We start from the raw sequence: 20,728 nt of genomic DNA, 5'->3' as shown, positions 1-20,728 counted from the left end.
ACCAGAGCAGGGTTGAAAGCTTCATAAATGTGAGACATTTTTCCAATGCTGAGCAATCTGATTCTGTGTCATTAACAGACGACACAAAAGCTGGCGACAAACCAAAAGCAGTCGCCTGCTTCTGTGCTGTTTACAGACGACAGAGAAGCAGACATCACATAAACAGCAGAAGCAGACACCACACACCAAATTGTGTTGCACTGATTCAGACAACTATGATCCAGCCAATGGTAGGGTGCCGTGTCGTCTGCTTCTATGCTGCTGGCAGATGACACTACCCCCCCCCCCCCCCCCAATGTTACCCACTTGCAAAGATTCAGACAGGAACAACGCAGCCAGCGCAGTGCAGGGCAAACCGAAGAGACCTCTCCGACACAGTGAGCAAGTTGCTGCAGATACGCTAAACCGCATGTGGCAGAATGGTGAACAGTTCACAGCGTTCGCCCCCCGCGCTCCCGCTGGGCAAAACGCGCCAGTATTTGCTATTGGACCCGACGTTGCTGTAGACGCAACCGCTTGGCTCGCCCCTTCATGATAGTGAAGTACAGCCAGGGCATCAGCACCCGCACGAAGAGTACGAGGCGCGGGATGAAGCTGGCGATCACCACGTCAGTTCGCTTGTTCACCACCGCCTCCAGGACGATGTCAGCCACGTCCTCGGGAGCCATTCCGGTAGCGGTTGTTTCGTCCATCACTGTAAACAAATGAGTAGCAATGTGGCTATTGCGCATGCCTTGCATGCTCATAGAAGCATGTGTAATCATGCACCAAAGTACCTAAGGAGTGCTAACAGAAAATTTGTCTCATTTTCGTTTTCTTTAATGGACATCTGTAAACTGTAGCTATAGTATGAAACCTTAATATCTTGAAAGCACAGCACACTTGATGATGACCTAAAAACAAAATGGCAAATAAACCTACGTACAATTTGAAGAGAATTTGTATAGATCGATTCAAACTTGAATTGATGTGGTCTTTCATGTCCAAAGGACAGTGTAATCTAAAAATTCTTTTCATTTTTTCTTCTTTCCTGGTAATCTCGATTGAAATGTTCTTCCCCCCTGTTAGCTGCTGTTTGTAGTAAATGGAAACGAGGTCTACTCAGGCTTCTAACCTGAATTGCCTGGCAGTACTGCACTGCACATAATCACATAATCATTGCTAACCGTTCCTATCTTTTACATAAAATAAATATCATTATTGTTGTCCTTTCCATGCACTAATTTCCATGAATGGTGGAGGCAAACTTCTTTCTATATCACCGCCTTCACGAAACTATGTTACAGATCACGGAAGCACACAGGGCAAGTGCACTGCAGTTTTGTGGGTGGAGCTTGCGCTGAGAATGCTTAGGGTTGTTGAAGAGCAGTTGTATCATATTTAAATGGATGTAATTAAAAGCATCCACCAAGTGCAATGCAGTCTCGATTATGATGCAGGTTGCAGGGTGACGCGGCAATCGAAGGCGGTGGTCATGTGGTACCACACATCATTGGTGTGTGCACCAATCAGCCCTGTGTAGCGGATGCAGCCAAGATAATAATCATGCCACTGAAGGCTTGAGTGCATTAATTAAGCACTTGATGGGATAATAGGGGAAAGAAAGTGAGAGAGATACTTCGTGTTGCCGAAGGAGCAACAGGACTAGGCTTATCCTGTGTTGAACGCAAAGAATGGTGGGATTAACTCTTTCCGTACTACGCTCATTGGGCATTGTTAGCCCACTATCGATGGCTTGAAACGCCGCTTTTGAGACCTTCCGCGCCGCTCACAGACATACTGAGCTATCGGACGTGAAGGAGGAGAACTATATTTTAGTTTTCTAAGCAGTTTGCCTTATTCCCACAAGGCGGTGATTTTTGAACACGCTCCGAAGTTTCGCGATCGTCAAAACAGAATGCAAAAATGTCTGGCTCCAAAAGTGGCGCGCGCGCTTTGGGAGATCGCAGATATCGCGATTTTGCTGCCTCTGTGGCTGATCTTATCGATGCATCGAATAGTAGGAAGTCAGAGGATGCTGTCTTTTCATTGGGCTTTGAGTCTGAAAGCTACGATGACACAAACCAGCCTGAAACTTCGGTGGCTGCCGCCCGGCACGCCAAACTGTAGTGCTTGCAGTTAAATTTTGCTAGCGGAATACCTGCTCCTTGAAAAATTTGGATTTTTTCGGAGATAGTGCCTATCAGATGGCAATGCATTTTGTATATCTCATAATTTTCGTGAAGTTTTTTTCTTAGTAGATACCAAGCGTGACTTTACAAACTTTGTTTAATTTTATCCCACAATCTTGATTTTGCCAATTTATGTCTTCTTTATGACATAAATTTCGTTCAGAAAACCTTTAGGCGTGAAAAGTGCATTCATTCTGCTTTTTGTTTATGTATTACATAAAATACTGAGTGCAGTAGTTCCTTTAGAAAAAAAAAAAAAAGATCTGGTGTAACCTACAAAAAACACCTATTTTCCCCATTGTAGGGAAAGAGTTGAGGACAACGAAAAGGCCAGTTTGGTAGCACGTGAACGAAACTTCCAGTGACAAGGTCAGATTAGCAAAATGGGATAGCTGTTTATCGTGAAGGATTTTTTCGAAACTCGTGGTGTGGCCTTCGACCCCTACACCTGGCTGACTGGCGTGCCTGGCATCAGTGGTTTGTAATGCCATGTGACAGCCAATCCTGGTTTCAGTGATGTAACTTGCTTTCTTCTTCACAATAAACGCTACGCTGCCCTTGGGACGCGTTTTGAACAAGTCACACTAGATAATAAAATTGAAGCCAGCAGATCCGATGCCCTAGGGGAATCGATGTTATGCGAAGCAGTGTGCAGGGGAGCCTACCAAGTTAATGAAACGACCATGAGAGCACCCACATGTAGGCAGCTTTTTCATGACCTACATGACACGCATGTCATGACATTCACGTCACGAGTCCTCAGGGGTCCCTTTAGCAACACCTAGGAGACCTTAATGTGAAAGCCTTAGCAATGTTCATGACTATGACTTCAGCCATTAATCTTTAGCTTTTTCCTTCCCTTAGTCCCCACGTCCGAACCCATTTCAGTGGTTCTTGAGTGTTTATTTTTTCGCTGAGTCATGGTCATGACTATGACTTCTACCATCATCGTTTAGCATTTCCTTCACTTAGTACTCACGTCAGAATTTATTTCAGTGGTTTCCGAGTGTTAATCTTTTTTCACTGAGTCACTGTCATTTTTGCTGAATCATGCTCATGACTATCACTTCTACCATCATCCTTTAGCATTTCCTTCACTTAGTACTCACGTCAGAACCTATTTCAGTGGTTTCCGAGTGTTCATCTTTTTTCACTGAGTCACTGACATTTTTGCTGAGTCATGCTCATGACTATCACTTCTACCACCATCCTTTAGTGTTTCCCTCACTTAGTATCCACGTCAGAACCCATTTCTGTGGTTCTTGAGTGTTAATCTTTTTTGCTGAGTCATTTCCATTTTTACTGAGTCATGCTCATGACTACGACTTCTAGCATCATTCTTTAGTGTTGCCTTCACTTAGTACCCAGACCAAACCCATTTCAGTGGTTTTTGAGTGTTAATGTTTTTTTCACTGGGTCATTGTCATTTTAGGCACATGTTTTATGACCTACATGACATTCATGTCATGACCTATCATTTATGTTCGTCGTACACTGTTGTCATACTATACCAATTTTGGTACCTACCAAGTTAACGAAATGACCATGAGAGTACCAAGACGTAGGCAGCTGTTTCATGACCTTATTGACACACTTGTCATGATATTCATGTCATGACCTACCATTTATGTTCGTCATACACTCTTGTCATAGTATGCCGATTTTGGTAAATATGAAGTTAACGATACGATCATGAGAGCATGAAGACGTAGGCGGCTAGATAGATAGATGCTGTCGAAGTGGTAAATGTTCGCCAAGAAATGCTTCGCATTTAATAATTCATTGTATGCTCAATGTGAGACTTCACACTTTAATTACAGAATCAAAAGCTACCTAATAAAGCAATAAAACAAGGTACCAAATTTCTATGCTAAAGTAAAGGTAACTCTAGGGTTAGTGCGAATATTCGGCATTTTTTGACATTCAATCTAATATTATGCTATTCGATATTTGCTTTGGTTTGAATTGCTGCATTCGGAATTTTCTAAGCATTCGAAACAAACAAATATCAACAGCTCCGATTTTGGCGAGAAAGTCACATTGCCACTGATTGACATGGCCGACAGCCAAGGCAAGCCAAAGATGAACTCATTTACCGTCCTTTCAGACATGCTCTTTTAATTGAACATTCACATAACACTGACACGTACCTCAATTATTGAACCGATCTATGACAGCGATTGAAATTTTGTATGGTGTCTTGTTAAATCTTTCAGACATGATCCGCGTGCACAATGTCTGAAAAAAAAAAATGGCAGCCGCGAGAAACATTTCGCCATTCAGGCATCTCCCGTACTCTCACTTTCACTGATGAGGTGTTGCTTGGATTTTTGAGAGCAGTACGACTGCCGTGAATAGATCGACGTTATCTGGACACTACATTGCAACTTAGGTCACTGACTTACAGAGAAGCTGCCCTGGTTAGGCCTTACAGCCACGGCAGTGCAGCCGTGACAAAAGTTCACTGACTGCCAGTGCAGTGGGGGCCGGCAGCAAACAATTGCTAGTTTGCCGCTATGCTGATACGTTCGTATCAGCGGCTCATTGGTGATTGGACTGGAGATAACACGCAGGGGGCCAGACTGAGGTCTTTAGATGCGGTGTTTAGGTCCAAAGGCAACCAGCCGTAAGCTACAGGAGCGTGCCTACCAAGTTCGCCTGTGCACTGAATGAAACAGCTTAGGCTCACGTGTTGGAAAAACAGCTCCAAGGTGAATTTGCAGAACATAGTCCAAACTGCGGGCATTATGCGATCAAGTTCACATGCTACATCTGCACTTCGCAGCATCACGACACATGACATGCAATGAGCTATGTGAAGCGCAAACGAAACGTTCCCGCAGCTTTGCCTGCCATAAAATTTTAAGTACGGTGAACTACAACACTGAGCAAAATTCTGTGAATGATTTTTGTGTACTGCTGGCGTTGTAAAAATAATGCTCAACAATATATGTTTTTGCATGAAAATGTGCTTTTGCATGAAAATGTGTTTTTTTTTTTGCATAAAATATGTTTTTGCTTGACACTGTTCCCTGAAATGGCACTGCTTCATCTTTGAGTAAAGCCACCTAATGTCCCTCTTTTTTAGATTTGCCAATCTCTGGCCGTTGTGCCAAAAGATTTATGCAAATTTCACAACTATTTGAACTATCCACTTCGAAATTATGTACTAACTACCATTCACTTCGAATTCGCTTCAAACCAGACAACTTATATTCGTACAAGCCACCATCTAAAATCTCTAGATGATCTAAGCTGGTTTATTGCCCCAAAAATGCTTTTTGGCATTTGGCAAACCTACCACAATGAGTATGTTTTCAAGCCGGAAGCAGGTTTTTTGACAGAGTACAAAGAGCCGTTTTGTAGTTACCAATGGGTGCAATAGATGGCAGTACAGGTGTATACCTATAGGGTATACAGCTCTATACCCGTACATGTCTAAGCCTAACCATTGGAGTAAAACAAGCCTAGCATACCTGGTGTTTAACAAAGCGATACTGATGTCGCCTCGCACTCGCAGATGCTGCCTCCACACAGTGTAACCAAAGCTACAGGCCTTACTTAGCCAACACACGCAGCCAGTGATGAAAATGAGTAAACCACAACTGCCGATACTCACCGCCATAGACTGATCCCGTGCCAGTGAGTGCGTTCATTGAGAGGTTAGTGCGTATGTAACCTGGAGAGACTACGCATACGTGGACGTCATACTGTGCCACTTCAGCCAACAAGCTGTCAAAGAAGGCCTGGGTTGCGTGCTTGGATGCCGCATCTGTAAAAAATGCAACCAGGATATCGTTAACCCAATCAGAAGGTATACGTGCACAATTGTGCACACCGAGGTAGTGAATCAAAAGCAAGAGCAACAATGAAAATAATATTTAAAACATGTTGCATACACTCAGAAACACTTCCGATTGGACCTGTGCTACAAGTTTCAATTATATGTGTAAAGTGTTTTAGTAAAACAAGTTTTGGGAGGTAGACAGCTAGCTGGTTGCTCTTCAACCCTATAAGCCCTTTCAGCCATGTGCTATGGGACCTCTTTCTGTATAAACACCTACACGTGTAGTGATTTACACCATAAATAAAATTTGATATGATGCTGTTATCATCTTGGGGCTCGGTTTCAGTGACATCGAAATGGGGAAAATGTTCGCATCAGTGGCTCATTGGTGATTGGACCGGAGATAACACGCAGGGGCTAACAGCCTAACAGCAAGCTCTTCAGAAGTTTATTAACATAATGAAAGTCAGAGACAAAGGAAAGCAAACTAGAAAAAAAGAGGGGGGGGGGTGCTTATTATGCGTTTCCCAGACAAGCTAGTCGCAGTATTTTTGGAATGCTTTTCTTCCACGCAGCGTGGTCAGCGATTTGGTCCAGCACCAGAAATGAGAAGCTCTTTCATGACACGAAGGCCTGGTGGCCTTTGCCTAGTGGTAGGCACCTAGTGGTAGAAGGCGCTTTACCACTAGGCATTTGAATAGGTGTTTTTTGCCACTACGGCAAAAAAAAATTTTAAAAAAATATCCGAAGTGGCAAAAGAGGCGCATGGGTGTTGCAGAGCTTCTACACGATGAGAAATAGCAGTGGCAGAGGTGCCAGCACCAAAGCCAGCTTACTGATGGTCAGATGCATTCTGAAAAAGTACAGCCTTCGTCAAAAGTTTCCATGTCACAACTTGCACAAACGTGCTTTTTTTTTATCCCATTTGAAGGTGTCGCTCTAACTTCTGGCACTCGGAAGCTGTGGAGGGCGGTAAAGAGTGCTCTCTTTCGCACTTTAGCACTTTCAAGTGCTGAGCATGCAGTACAGACTGTAGTGCATGGAGCAGTGCCAGTTCTCATTATGCTTTTAAAGAGGCCTCGGAAATCTTGATCGAGGCTGTACTTTCCAGATCAAACAAATCCTCAGCACTCCGATGCACTGAAGATTCAGAACAGGGTACTCCACAAAGTAATGTCAGTTCTTGCCATGCTTAAGCAGCCCGAAATTTTTGACCAAGACGGTATTTTCCAGACTAGACAAATTTTTGTCAATGATTTCGATGTGACGATCTGGACGGTGCAATCTGTTTTTTTTTTACCCCTTTGAGTGGCTTCAGGTCTCATCACTGATACTGTACGTCCAAGACCAAGCGAGTCCTTGCTGAGGATTCAATACGGGCTGCACTGTAAGGTGCAATTGTCAGTCTTAGTCATGCTTAAGTGGCTTCGGATCATTTGATCGATAGTGTGAGCTTGAAAGCAAGGAAGGTGCAGACTCCCAACTCACAGGCTGAGCGGAATGGCAGGCCAATCTTTCCCTGCACGCTGCTGATGGCAACGATGGTCCCATCTCTCATGTCGATCATGTTGGGCAGTATCGCTGCAAAAGAAATCGGGGTAATGGGAGATCACTTGAGTGCAAGCTTGCACGCATGCTCAGGGCCATCCATAATGGCCCTGAAGAAGCTGCCACTAATTATTCTGTGTCCTTAAGTCAAGCAACACCATTGCAATCGTTTAGTGACACTTTCAAAAGAAAATATATTGAAGATTGTTTCTCAATAGTGTCCATGGCATAGCTCATATGTGGAGTTTGCAACTTTGAATGCTCGAAATTTACCTCCAACCACAGTGTTCAAGAGATTCAAGGAGCACATTTATTTTCAAGAAGCTTTACGGACCCTTGAATCTGTTTTTCCAAATCTAAGAGGTTCTTTACGATTTCAAGGAGGTGAACGAACCCTGGGTTTCAACAGCTGGCCACATAACTAAACTACTTTGACCATGACGAACCTTTGGTAAGTGCAACATGCCCAAAGTAGTTGACCATCATGAGCTTGACGTCCACCTCGACCGAAGTGTCGCACGCTTCCCCGCGGTAGCTGATGCCACCGCTGTTGACGAGGATGTCGATGCGGCCGTGGATGCGCAGTGCCTGCTGAGCCTTCTCCGCAATGGACGACAGGTCCGCCAGGTCGAGCTGGACCACTGCTGGTGTGTGGTGCCCCGATGGCTGCTGCAAATGTCAAGTTTCATCTACTTTAATGACTACGTTTACGACTGGTCCAAGTGCACCCTTCTACTCTGTCTCATATTTGAGCCGACACAATTGCTTTAAGTGCCCGAGTAAAGCTGTGCCCCTTTTTTTCACAAACTTTCTGCCTTTCCCAAGTCAGACAATTCAGGAACGTGAGACATCTGTACGTTGGTTGCACTATCCACACAAAAGTTGGTTAAACTAAAATTGTACTGTGTCAAGTTTTGTTTTTATATGGCCGAATGGCGCAAAAAAGGTTCTCTGTTAGTAGGATCTGTCATTTTCCAAAATGGCAGACCGGCACAAATGAGCCTGCACACGTTTTTTTTAACGATGCAGAAAGTCAAGAACTTTTTAAGAGCTCCGATTCAGAGGATTTTGATGTTGATTAAAAGGTGGATGTCTTCAAGTGACAGCGAGAGTGTCAGTTCAAGATGATTGGGAAACACCAATTATCCTAACTTCAAAAACAATTAGACAAGTCTTCGCTTGAATTTTTAGATTTAAGAATACTTTGTAAAATGTTCAGCAACTTATTGCCAATAAATGGCATTCAAATTTAAAGCCTGCTAATGTGTTACTTAGACAGAAATTGAAATTGTTGCACTTTCAAAAAACCATCCGGCAAGACAGCGGGTAAAAATGCCCAAAACACTGGGCACCAAAAGGGCTAAGCCATGCGTTGCTCTCTCTGTACGCAAGCAAGAGAAATGAGTCACAGGAATATGGATATTTGAAGTGATATTGACCGTGGTCGAACAAGGAGCCTGGAGCTAACGTTTAGAGAAGGGCAATTAAATTTAAAAATTAAATTCTTGGGTTTTAAGGGCCACAACAACAATCTAATTGCAAAGCATGCTGTAGTGGGGGGGACTCTGGATTAATTTTGGCCGCCTGCGGTTCTTTCATGTGCTCTTGAATTAGAGCTACTTAGAATAAGGGAAGGAAACGAAAAAACAGGAGACAGGGTTGGTTGGTTGGTTGTTGGCTTCAGGCTCAGGCTTCCCTTGTGGCCTGCTGTTGACCTCTCTGTCTAAGCCACACACAAGATGTTCAGTGACACAATATTTTTGCAAGACTGACATTATCAGATTTATCAGATTTCAGCAATAGGAGTGCGCTTGGTCTTCTTGTTCAACGACACATAGCATCTGCTAGTAATCTAAACCCATGGGTAATGCGCTGGGTCGATCTCAAAAACCGCGAGGGGTATTTTGTTGCAGACGTGCGACAACAACACAATGACGCTGACTAATCTCAATAGGGAGTTTTAGTTTATCTGTAAACGTATTAACCTTGACGGAATATTGGGTTGCCGGAGACAGCAAGAAAAATACCAGTAACGCCATCTAGTGATGGTTTGTTCAACCAAAATGTGTTAGGTTTTCTTGCTACATGAGTGTTCTTGTCGAACATTAATAAGGCTGCATGTTAACGTTGCTGCCGATGCTCTACACCAACAGCTAAGTAGAATATGGTCGACCACTACAACAATAAGTCAGTGTGCTCTCTAGTTGGAGGGCGCCACCTGTTGTCGCAGCGACTGGCCGCGCTCCGTATGGGCTCCGGATCCCGAACCTTCGACGAGCGGTTCCCCTGTTTTCTCACCACTGGAAATAGTATCAACCGACGCAACTCGGAGAGCGGCATCGATCGAGACCAATTTCTCCAAGATCCGCATGTTATTGACTTTGGAAGTTTTGGACCACCGGGACCGCCGCACTAAGCCTTATCCGCGCTTCACCTCCCTCGACGCGGGCGCGCGTCCGTTCCCACGCCAATTTCCACGCCTACTCCGCTCAGATGGAAACCGACGGCACCCGATCCCCTGACACCATGGACGCCGACGCTTCGTCCGGTCAAGACGAGGACGACACTAACTGGTTTCTTGTCGCTCGGAATAAGAAACGCTTCGCTCAAGCTGCTGCGGACCTGCCGCCTCCTCCGGCACCCCAAGTCCCCCGCAAGACGAATGCACGTCTCCCACCACTGCCTATTGACGACTACAAAATTGTGTTCCGCCCGAGAGACGGCCTCAACCTCGGTGCGTGGCCTCAGCCCGAGCCATCGGCATAGCAGCGGGGCTAGACAGTGCCGTTCTCAACGAACTTATTATTCGCATCCGCACTGACCAAAATCTTGCGGTGCTCAGCACACCGGACGAGAACCTCGCGGCACGGCTTCAGAGAGTTCAATTTATCTGCATGGGCCTTACCCAACACGCCGTCCAAGCGTATGTAGCTGCCCCCGACAACTCTTGCAAGGGAGTAGTCTCGGGCCTTGAACCAAACACCACTACAACGACGCTTCTGGAAAACCTCCGCTGCTCAGAAGCTCCTGTCCTACACGCTCGCATGATGGGACCTACGAATACGGCCCTGATAACATTCTCCGGCACCCATGTACCCCACTACGTCCGTATGTACGGTGCTGAACTCCGCTGCCACATCTACCGACCGCGCCAACAAGTATGCAGCGTGTGCTTGTCGATGGGCCATCGAGCTGACGTCTGTCCCATGCCCGACAAACCCCGTTGCGCGGCGTGTGGTATCTCCAACCCACTGAAGGAAACATGAGTGCACACCTAAATGCATTCACTGTGACGGCGCTCATCCCGCTACTGACCCTCGCTGTCCATCGCGTCAACGATCGGCACACAACAAGTCGCACGTGCTCCGTGAGCACAACAAACGCAAGGAACAGCGTCCCCCGCCCGGACCAGCACAGGGCCAGCTTGGGTCGACGACTCAGCAGGGCGCTCAGCAAAACCCGACCCAATCGGAAAAGACACCAGGGAGCTCAGCGGAGAACCCCTGGACTAGGGGACGCAGCCGCACTCGCGGCTCACCCGGGGATCGCCTCCAAACTGACCGGAGTCGCTCGGCTGGCGGCTCCAAGGGCCGGACTCCCAGCCACGGCCGTTCGAGGGACCGTGGCCACAACAAAAAGGGATCCGACAAGAAAGAGCAAGCGGTAAGCTGGGCAGCGCAGTTCCCACCTCTATCCCCCTCTCCACGCACCCCCCCTTCCGTCACACAACACTCTAAGCCCCAACCCACTCCGCAACCCATGATGACCGACAATGAACCGCGCCTTAATGACTCCCTGCAAACCTCTCGCACAGTCTATTGCACACAACAGGCACTGAACGAAATGGCCGCCTCCCTAAAGACTGAATTGGTAACCCTAATGCAGGCGGAAATGCAAAAAATGAAGGAGGTCATTATGGCTGAAGTCACAGCTCCGCTTCAACAGTTAATACAAGCCCTGCAACCCGCTGTCCAGCAGATGGTGGCCGATATTAAACAACAGATAGCGGCTGCACTCGGCCAACTTTCAATCTCTCCACCTTTGTCCAAACGCTCCCTGTCTCCTTCACGTGAAACACAAAGATCACATCCTTACTTTCGCCCTGCCCGATTACCGTCACCGGACCGAACACCCGCCCCGCTAACCCCGGAAAGCTCACTTCCCAGCACCTCCCAGGCCGACGTGCCGCCATCCGGACAGCCCCCGGGTATCAACCAAACACAAATAATAGCTGATCATGGCCAGAAACCGTAGGGTGACACGCACTACCCCCCAACTCCTAAGCGTGTGGCAATGTAATTGCAGGGGCTACCGCCGGAAACGCGGATCGCTTACGCAATTCATTGCCACACAGCCCCATCCCCCCGATGTAATAGCGTTGCAGGAAGTGCATTGCACTCCTACACTTCCCGGCTACAACACGTACACAGACACAATAAATAACAACACACCACACCTCGCAGCTACATTAGTGTCCAAACATATGACCGTTATCGAACACACCCTCCAAAGCTCACCCATACCGCACGTACTTCTCGAATTGGTCCCGTGCTCTCGCTCCAGTAGCAGCCTGTTTGTACTTAACATCTACAGCGCACCTAATGCGAGGAAGCATGAGTTCGGACATCTTTTTGCACATCTGTGCAAACACGCTAAACAGATGGTCATTGTAGGCGACTTCAACGCCCCGCACTCTGCCTGGGGTTACCAAACGGAAACACCCAAGGGCCGCCGGCTTGCTCAGCTTCTTGCGCTCCATCGCATGACTCTGCTGACGGAACCAGATCAACCAACACGATTAGGCAACAGCATAAGCAGGGACACATGTCCTGACCTCACGATGGTCAGAGGGGTAGGTCAACACTCTTGGAGCAATCTCGTGGAGAACCTGGGCAGCGACCATTACATTCTAGCTACTGAAGTACAAGTACAATCAACACGCACTCCTGAACGTACTATTAATATAACTAATTGGGATGCATTTAGGCGTAACCGGTCCACAGTAACTCCTCAGGACACCCCCTCCCTTCAGGAATGGATCAAACAACTTCAACCTGATCTACAAACTGCAACTCAAAACATCGCTGCGACGACAGAGACGCCCCTGATGTGGATCGCCATTTGCTCCATCTCTGGGAAGCCCGCAGAGGCCTGACCCGGCGGTGGCGGTGGCAGAAACATAATCGGCAACTTCGTCTCCGCATCGCCCGCCTAGATACGGAGGCAGCTGACTACGCGAACACCCTCACTAGCAACAATTGGCATAGCCTTTGCGATCGCCTCAGTGGCACGCTAAGCATACCTCGGACCTGGTCGCTGCTCCGCTCATTATTAAACCCTACGCAAACCAAATTACACACTGCCAACACAGTCCGCACCATCCTCCATAAATCAGGGCTCGATGACACTACTCTACTTCACACCTTACAGCAACGTTACATTGCTACAGGTACCCGCCCTACCTACAGAGACTACCCACACGTAGACGCCACCCCCCTAGACGCCGATATTACAGAAGCCGAGGTTAGGGCGGCCTTGCAGGGCATTAGGCGCAACACCGCACCTGGGGCTGATGGGGTTCAATATGCACTCCTACGCAACCTAGATGATCGGGCCATTCAGGACTTAACTGCATTCTACAATGACCACTGGAGGAACGGCACACTTCCACAGGAATGGCGCCATGCGGACATCATACTTATTCCTAAGCAAGGGAAGCCACTGTCCCTCCAGAATCTCCGACCTATATCCTTAACTTCATGTGTAGGTAAACTCTTTGAGCGGGTTGTACTCTCCCGGCTACAACCCCTTCTGGAAGACAGCCAGTTCTTCCCGGATTCACTCTTCGGCTACCGCCCTAGCCTCTCCACGCAGGATGTTTTGCTGCAGCTTAAGGAGGACGTGGTGGATGGCCCCACTACGGCACAGACCAGAGCTATTCTGGCCCTGGACCTTAAGGGGGCCTTCGACAACGTCTCCCACGACTTAATTCTCGACAATCTGGCTTTTTCCCAGTGCGGCGCACGCCCCTACGGCTACGTGAGAGCTTTCCTTTCGGACCGCACGGCCACTATTGGCATCGGAGAGCTCCGGTCTGACGTCATCACACTCACAGGTAGAGGAACGCCACAGGGCTCGATCCTATCGCCCACCCTCTTCAACGTGGCTATGGCTAAACTGCCCCACTTACTAGACCAGATACCCACCATCCAGCACGCTCTCTACGCCGATGATGTTACGATCTGGGCAAGCCAGGGATCAGACGGTGCCATCCAGGATGCTCTCCAGGAAGCTGTGCGAGTCGTGCAAAACTATGCAGCCGCAGGCGGCCTTACCTGCAGGTGCAGCCGAGAAGTCCGAATTACTCCTCGTGCACAAGCGGCACCGCAGAACCGACGAATCCCCGAATATCTCTCTTTTTTTACACGGCAGCCCTATCCCTCAAGTAGCTAGACTCCGTATCTTAGGCCTCCATATTCAATCTGATGGCAAAGCCTCGCACACTACACACCTTCTGGGTCAGCAGATAACACAAGTCACACATATGATACACCGCATTACTAATCGTAGAAGAGTCCTTCGCGAGAAAGATGTCCTCCACATTGAATTGAATTTGAATTGAATTCAATTTATTTGCCAGAAGGATACAAAAATGACGAAAATACATGAGAAGCATCTGGATCCTTAGCATCAAGCTAGTTTGGATCCATACATGAATAATAACAGAGGTTTATATTTATACAATATCGATTTCAACAGTTGTGTGTTCATGCAGGTAGCAGACATCTTGTATTGTAATTATAATTCAATGTTAAAACAGGTCTTTGTAATGGCGTTTCAGCATAAGAAAAAAGTATTTACTTTGTTTTACGTGCACAGGAAGACTGTTCCACAAAGTACAACCAATGCTAGGAAGCCGCCTTTTGCCATATACATTGTTTACAAGAGGCTGTAGGAAGTTCCCGGTTTCGTAGCCTCTTGTTGGGAACCGGGAAGACATGAATGATGAGTGGTGAACTGGACAATTGTTAGTTATACAGTTATACACCATAATTGTGGTTTTATAGTTTATTAGCAGTTTAAGGGGCATGATTTGATAGTTGTTAAAAAGCGGCTTTGTTGGGGCTGCATAACTTGAACTTGACAGAAACCGAATTGCTCGCTTCTGCAGCACTACAAGTGGCCTTAGGTAGGATTCATACGTATGGCCCCACGACTCTATACAGTATGATATCTGACTATGAAAAAGAGCAATATAGATGGTTCTCAAAGTTGGTACATCGAAAAACTGGCGACATTTAAATATCACAAAGCAAACAGTGCTGAGCTTTTTACATAGCGAATCAATATGCATTTTCCAGTTTAAATGATGGTCTATTACAACACCTAAATATGTTATGCTGTTCACACGTTCAATGGGCTCTCCCTCTACCTGAAGCACGCATGAGTCGAAAGTTATAGCTTTGTGTGAAGAATGAATTAACATATATTTTGTCTTCTTTACGTTTAGTAGCAGCTTATTAGCGTGAAACCAATTACTGATAAGCTTCATTTCTTCGTTAGCTATATTACAAGCTTCAGGCGTAGACTCATGTGCGCAAATGAGTGCAGTGTCATCTGCGTACATAACAGGAGTGAAATTACGCAATATCAACGGCAGATCGTTCACGTATAATGAAAATAATATGGGTCCCAACACAGATCCTTGAGGGACTCCCGTTGAGACCTCAGAAAAATCTGATTCGACATCGAGAAATCGTACCTTTTGTTGTCTATTGGTGAGATAGCTTCTGAAAAATTCTAGACAGACACCACGGAAGCCGTAACGTTCTAGTTTCTGAAGTAATATCCCATGATGTACAGAATCGAAAGCTTTTTTAATGTCAATGAACAAACCTAATACGATCATATTATTGTTTAAGTAGGTGTTTACAATATCAGAGAAAGATAATATAGCGGTGGCGGTTGACCTCTTGCTCCTGAAACCATGCTGACTCGGTGTTAGCAATGATTCTTTTTCGACAAAATTCATGACCCGTTTCGCGATGAGTTTTTCAAAAGCTGTATTAATGGCACTCAGGACAGATATTGGGCGGTAATTTTCAGGCAGGTTTCGGTCTCCATAGTACAGGCTCTGATAATCAGCCGGCTCACCTATCATCTCCCCTATCAGAATCTCACCGTTGTTCAGACTCAGAAGATGGACGTCCTTCTACGGAAGGCAGTGAAGGCGGCTCTTGGGTTGCCTCCACATGCTTCCACAGAACGCATTCTTCAGCTTGGCATCCACAACACCGTAGGTGAACTTATTGAGGCTCATCGCAACGGTCAGCTGCAACGTCTCAGGCGCACCCATCAGGGCTGCGCTATAATCTCTCGTCTTGGCTACCCTGTCCCTGAGATACCCACACAAGTCCCACAATATAACCTTTCTCCTGCTCTACGCGCTAGCATTGAAGTAGCTCCGATTCCCCGCAATATGCATCCCGAGCGATACGCCGGCCGGAGACGTGCCCGAACTCAGGCCCTGGCACGCATTTTTGGAGATGGAACCACAGAAACACCGGTTCTTTACACTGACGCGGCCCGCTACCCAGGGAGGCGTGCCATGTGTTTAGCTGTCATTGACAACACAAGCGCGCTTAAGGTGTGTACCACAGTTCTCACAGCAGACAGCGGCTCGGCAGAGGAGGCAGCTATTGCCCTGGCCATTGTCCACGCCTCGATCCTTCCCACATATGACTCCCCCATCACCATAGTGACGGACTCGCAGGCTGCCTGCAGGGCCTTCGCGCAAGGACTTGTGACTGCACATACACATCGAATCCTCTCATCTGTCCCCCCTCCCACGCTACGCAGGGTGCGTATCCTCTGGACTCCTGGACACGCCTCTCTCTAAGTAATGAACGCGCTAATGCGGTCGCCCGAGGTCTGACTGGCCGGGCACCATCGGAAGAGCTGTCCAACCCAGACGACGCACCGGCAGAGCCCCTACACTATACCGCGACGCTCCAGTACTACCGAAAGGGCCGCCATAACTATCCCCCTCCTCATCCTTCGCTTAATAGGGCAGATGCCGCTGCCTGGCGGCAACTGCAGACCAATTCATTTCCGTGTCTCCAGATGCTACATCTCTTTTATCCCACCCTACACCCTTCCTACTGTCCCTACTGTGAGGCCAAACCCACGGTGTACCATTCTACATGGGAATGCCCTAACCCTTCGGGTGTTCCTCCCATACCCAACCCTACCCTTTCCTCTTGGGAGTCTGCGCTGCTCAGCACAAGCCGGCAGGAACAGCAACGGCTGATCCAGCGGTCTCGCGAAGTCGCGCATGGCAATGGAGCCCTGCACTGAGGTCCCCACTCATTGAGGAAGAATTTCCGACTTGTTTTCCAAATAAAAGTTTATTCTCTCTCTCTCTCTCTCTCTCTCTCTCTCTCTCTCTCTACCACATGAAACCTGCAATGCTGTTAGTGGATAGCCAGCATCCCTCAAACGGGCAAACTGTTGACTAAATAAGGCACAAATAAGGCACAAGAATCAGATTGTTGGATGTATAAAAAATGTGGTTTATAGGATTCATTTGAAGTGGCGACACGTGTACGTCGGACAGACTGCCAGATGTATGAACACAAGATTAAGCGAACATTTCTCTAGTTTAAAAGCATTCCGTAGCACACATTTGGTCACGCATTGTAACGAGTGTACGTGTAAACCTGTAACAAAAGTGCGCTCAATCGAAGCGCGCACCGCGTGTCACACAAGCCAGCGAAAGACCACGTCGGCTCTGCGGCAGCTTCGAAGAAGGAGAGAGCGCATACGCCACTGACAGTCGACGCGATCAACGGAGACTAGAAGCTTCGACAAGATACGCGAAGGTTACGGTAACGAGAGAGAAGAGAGAGAAAACCTCTCAGACCACCCTCTCAGATCCAGGCACACGGCGAACAGAGAGAGAGAGGGAGGACGACAACCCGGCTTGCGCCTACGGATGAGTCACCGTCCTCCTCGAAGGAATTTCAGCGGCCGCGGTCGAAAACATGAGAAATGTCTAGAAGATTCCCAGGCTTTGTTCATGCTACGGGATCACGACTCCGTCAGAAAATTCGAGAAACGCCGGCGAAGGCAATAAAAGCGCCGTGCGGGAATCAGTAGGGGGACCAGACCGCACCGGTGAAGAGATGTGACGCGAAAATTGACCGTCTGCGAAAGAATGGGTTTCCCCGACAAGCTAATCGACGAGTTCCTCGAGCGTCTGCACTTCCGGAAGAAGTTCCTTCTTCAAGATTTGCCTCGAGCTATGCCGAGATCGTCCGTCTCAAGACCAGCACGGGTGAATACGAGTGGACGCTTTGTGTTCCTATTCATTCTGTATCGTACGTGTTGGACTCTTAGTGCTTGTGGTTAATTATTTTTCCGAGTTTTGTTAACACCCATCTGAATAGAATAGTGATGTGCCTAGCCGAAGTGTCTATGTGTGAATGTAACTGCCTCATTTGAAGAGTATATTTTGTTGTGTTTTGACAACTATGAACTCTGACTCGGTCTTTGCAAGGAGGATATATAGAACTTGCTATATATATCCTCCTTGGTCTTTGGACCACTACCCGCGTTCGCTGGTGCACCAGAGGGCTCCTTATTAATTGTCCTTCTTTTCGTGGGGTTATTTTCGGAAGCTGATAAGTCTGCTTTCGAATTAGGCCCGGCGTTGGCGCCTCGTTCACGGGGTGTGTGACAAAACCCTACTTTGACAACACTACCATTCTATTCGAACACTCCACTAAAACATCGAGGGAAATCGTCGAAGCTTTTTACATTTGACAGCTAAAAGAAGATTGTGTAAGTTACCCATCTATTGCTACGTTAGATAAATTAACCATGCTACTTTCCCCGTGTCTAAAATTTTACAGTTAATTCACGTGATCGTTGTGTGCACTCTAGATGGAATCCAGGGCCGGTATTTTGTAGCGATGCGTTATGCTTTATCTATACTTGTCTTATCATCAACCGCTCACAGCCGGATGATCCCGTTGATAACGTGAGCGGACAGTCGCTCTGACCACTGACCAAGCGCGAAAAGCACGAAAAGGCATTAGCATCGGAAAGGCATCGCTACAAAATACCGGCCTAGATCTGTGTGGTTTTTAATAGTGAATTCCAGTGGCGGATCTGGAGCGGTGTGCCGAATCCACGACGGAGCAAGAAAATCCGCCGCGGAGCGACCCGATCCCGATCGACCAGTGAAAAATAAACACGCTCCGGCAGGGATTGCAGCGGAAGTTGTCGCACGCATCCGGTTACCCATGTTGCCAATCTCGCATTAGACCACGTTGGGGGTTCTAGGCACAGCGGCAACTGCACTTCGCGTCTTGCCATTGCAACGTGCAGCAGCGCGATGGATGTTCTTACGGTCAGTCCTGCTGTCGCTCAAAGCAACGAGCAATGCGGCAGGGTCGAACGACGCCATTTCAGAACTGTAAACAACGCCACAGGGTTACCAGACAGCGCTTGAAAAAGCGCTGCAAGCAACCGACGTACCCGATTGTTCCGGAAGTGACGGCGCTTAGTCGCTGGAGTTCCGGCGAAATCCGGCTCTATAAGACGGATCAACGCGGAGCGCTCCGTCGCGGAGCAAGTTGCCTCAAATCGCCCAGTGGAACATGCGATCTTGCTCTGGATCCGCCAGTGGAATTCAAATTCTCGGCCGCGGAGCAAAAAAACTTGCTCCAGATCCGCCAGTGGAATTTACTATATAAGTCTGATGTTACCGAAAAATAAAACCAGTTGTTAGAAAGCACTCATGCGCTCGAGTGTGTCTTCTTCCTGTGTTCCCGTTCCTTTAGGGCAAAGTTTCACGATGAACATCCCTCAAAACGCCCGGAATATTGTCACGTGGTAGTGACGATAAAGAACAACGTAGCGAAACTGTGAATGAGGAAACTAACACTTTATTGGGCGAACCTGTGCCGAGAAGAAAAAGGGTACACTCAAAGCACAACGATAGCGGCGAACAGAGTCGGCGATCGCCGAAATCTGATCAGCGGGTCAAGCTCGTCGGCTTTTAAACATGAGTCATCGAAAGTTCCAGAGTAATCGCTGGTGCATGCGTGTATTTCAGAAAGTACTACACAATTCGCGTCGTGCATGCATATAATCAGATTACACAACGTCCCGTGACAACAGACAGGATCGAACCATCGATAACATTTGTTGCATGCCGGCGCGTCCTGTGCTAAGAAAATCGAAGACAAACCGCAACTAAATACCCTCGGGACAAATTTGGTCTTGCCTTGCGAATACTTAACACGGCTTCTGAGCTCCGGGTGCGCTCACTGCTTTTCGGCAAATTCGTCTGCACTTATTGTTCCTAATAGGCGTCTTTGTCTTGGTCATCTTGGGGCGGTGGGTCCACGGGAGCGCGAGACAGGCAGCGGTATCAAAGTGTTTTTATCCGGGCTTGTAGATTACAGTGATCCCATATTCTTTCAGTCTGAGGCTCCACCGTGTCAGGCATCCTGAAGGGTCCTTTAATTTCGCTAGCCAACACAACGCGTGATGGTCGCTGACGACTTTGAACGGCATGCCATATAGGTAAGGGCGGAATCTTGCTGTAGCCCAAATTATGGCGAGGCATTCTTTTTCGGTCGTAGAATAATTGACTTTCGATTTTGACAGCGACCGGCTAGCATAAGCTATCACCCGTTCAAGTCCGTCTTTCCTCTGGACTAGGATGGCACCGAGGCCTAGGTTACTGGCGTCAATTTGGATTTCTGTATTGGTGTCTTCTTCGAAGTGCGCAAGTACCAGTGGCGATTGCATGCGTCGTTTCAGTTCTTGAAATGCGTCGGCCTGCGGCGTCTCCTCCTTGAACTCGACATCACATTTAGATGTGTCAGCGGCTCGGCGATGCGTGAAAAGTCCTTCAGAAAGTGCCTGTAGTAGGCGCACATGCCAAGGAATCTACGCACTGTCTTCTTGTCGATGAGCTGCTGGAACTTTGCGATGGCAGCTGTCTTCTTCGGGTCGGGGTGGTCTTCAGATTTGCTGATGACGTGGCCCAAGAACAGAATCTCGTCGTAAGCGAGGCGGCACTTTCTCGGCTTCAGAGTTAGCCCTGATGACTTGATGGCCTCTAGTACTGTCGCAAGCCGCCTAAGGTAATCGCCAAAATTTCCGGCGATGACGACGACGTCATCCTAGTAAACAAGACAGGTCTGCC

At 47.6% G+C, this 20,728-nt stretch overlaps 1 protein-coding gene across 1 annotated transcript; it reads right to left on the bottom strand.

Annotated features, from left to right (window-relative positions):
- Positions 1-278: 278 nt before the first annotated feature.
- Positions 279-9,846, bottom strand: LOC119440352 (dehydrogenase/reductase SDR family member 7B). The gene is made up of 5 exons (XM_037705271.2): positions 9,805-9,846; positions 7,953-8,175; positions 7,447-7,539; positions 5,791-5,943; positions 279-694 (listed from the first exon to the last, which is right to left on the bottom strand). The coding sequence occupies exons 1-5, from the start codon at positions 9,844-9,846 to the stop codon at positions 483-485; spliced, it is 723 nt and encodes a 240-aa protein (XP_037561199.1). The 3' UTR covers positions 279-482.
- Positions 9,847-20,728: the final 10,882 nt, after the last annotated feature.

Source organism: Dermacentor silvarum, chromosome 2 (genome assembly GCF_013339745.2).
Source record: "Dermacentor silvarum isolate Dsil-2018 chromosome 2, BIME_Dsil_1.4, whole genome shotgun sequence".
Classification (NCBI taxonomy): domain Eukaryota; kingdom Metazoa; phylum Arthropoda; class Arachnida; order Ixodida; family Ixodidae; genus Dermacentor; species Dermacentor silvarum.
This window is presented reverse-complemented; position numbering and strand designations above follow the sequence as displayed.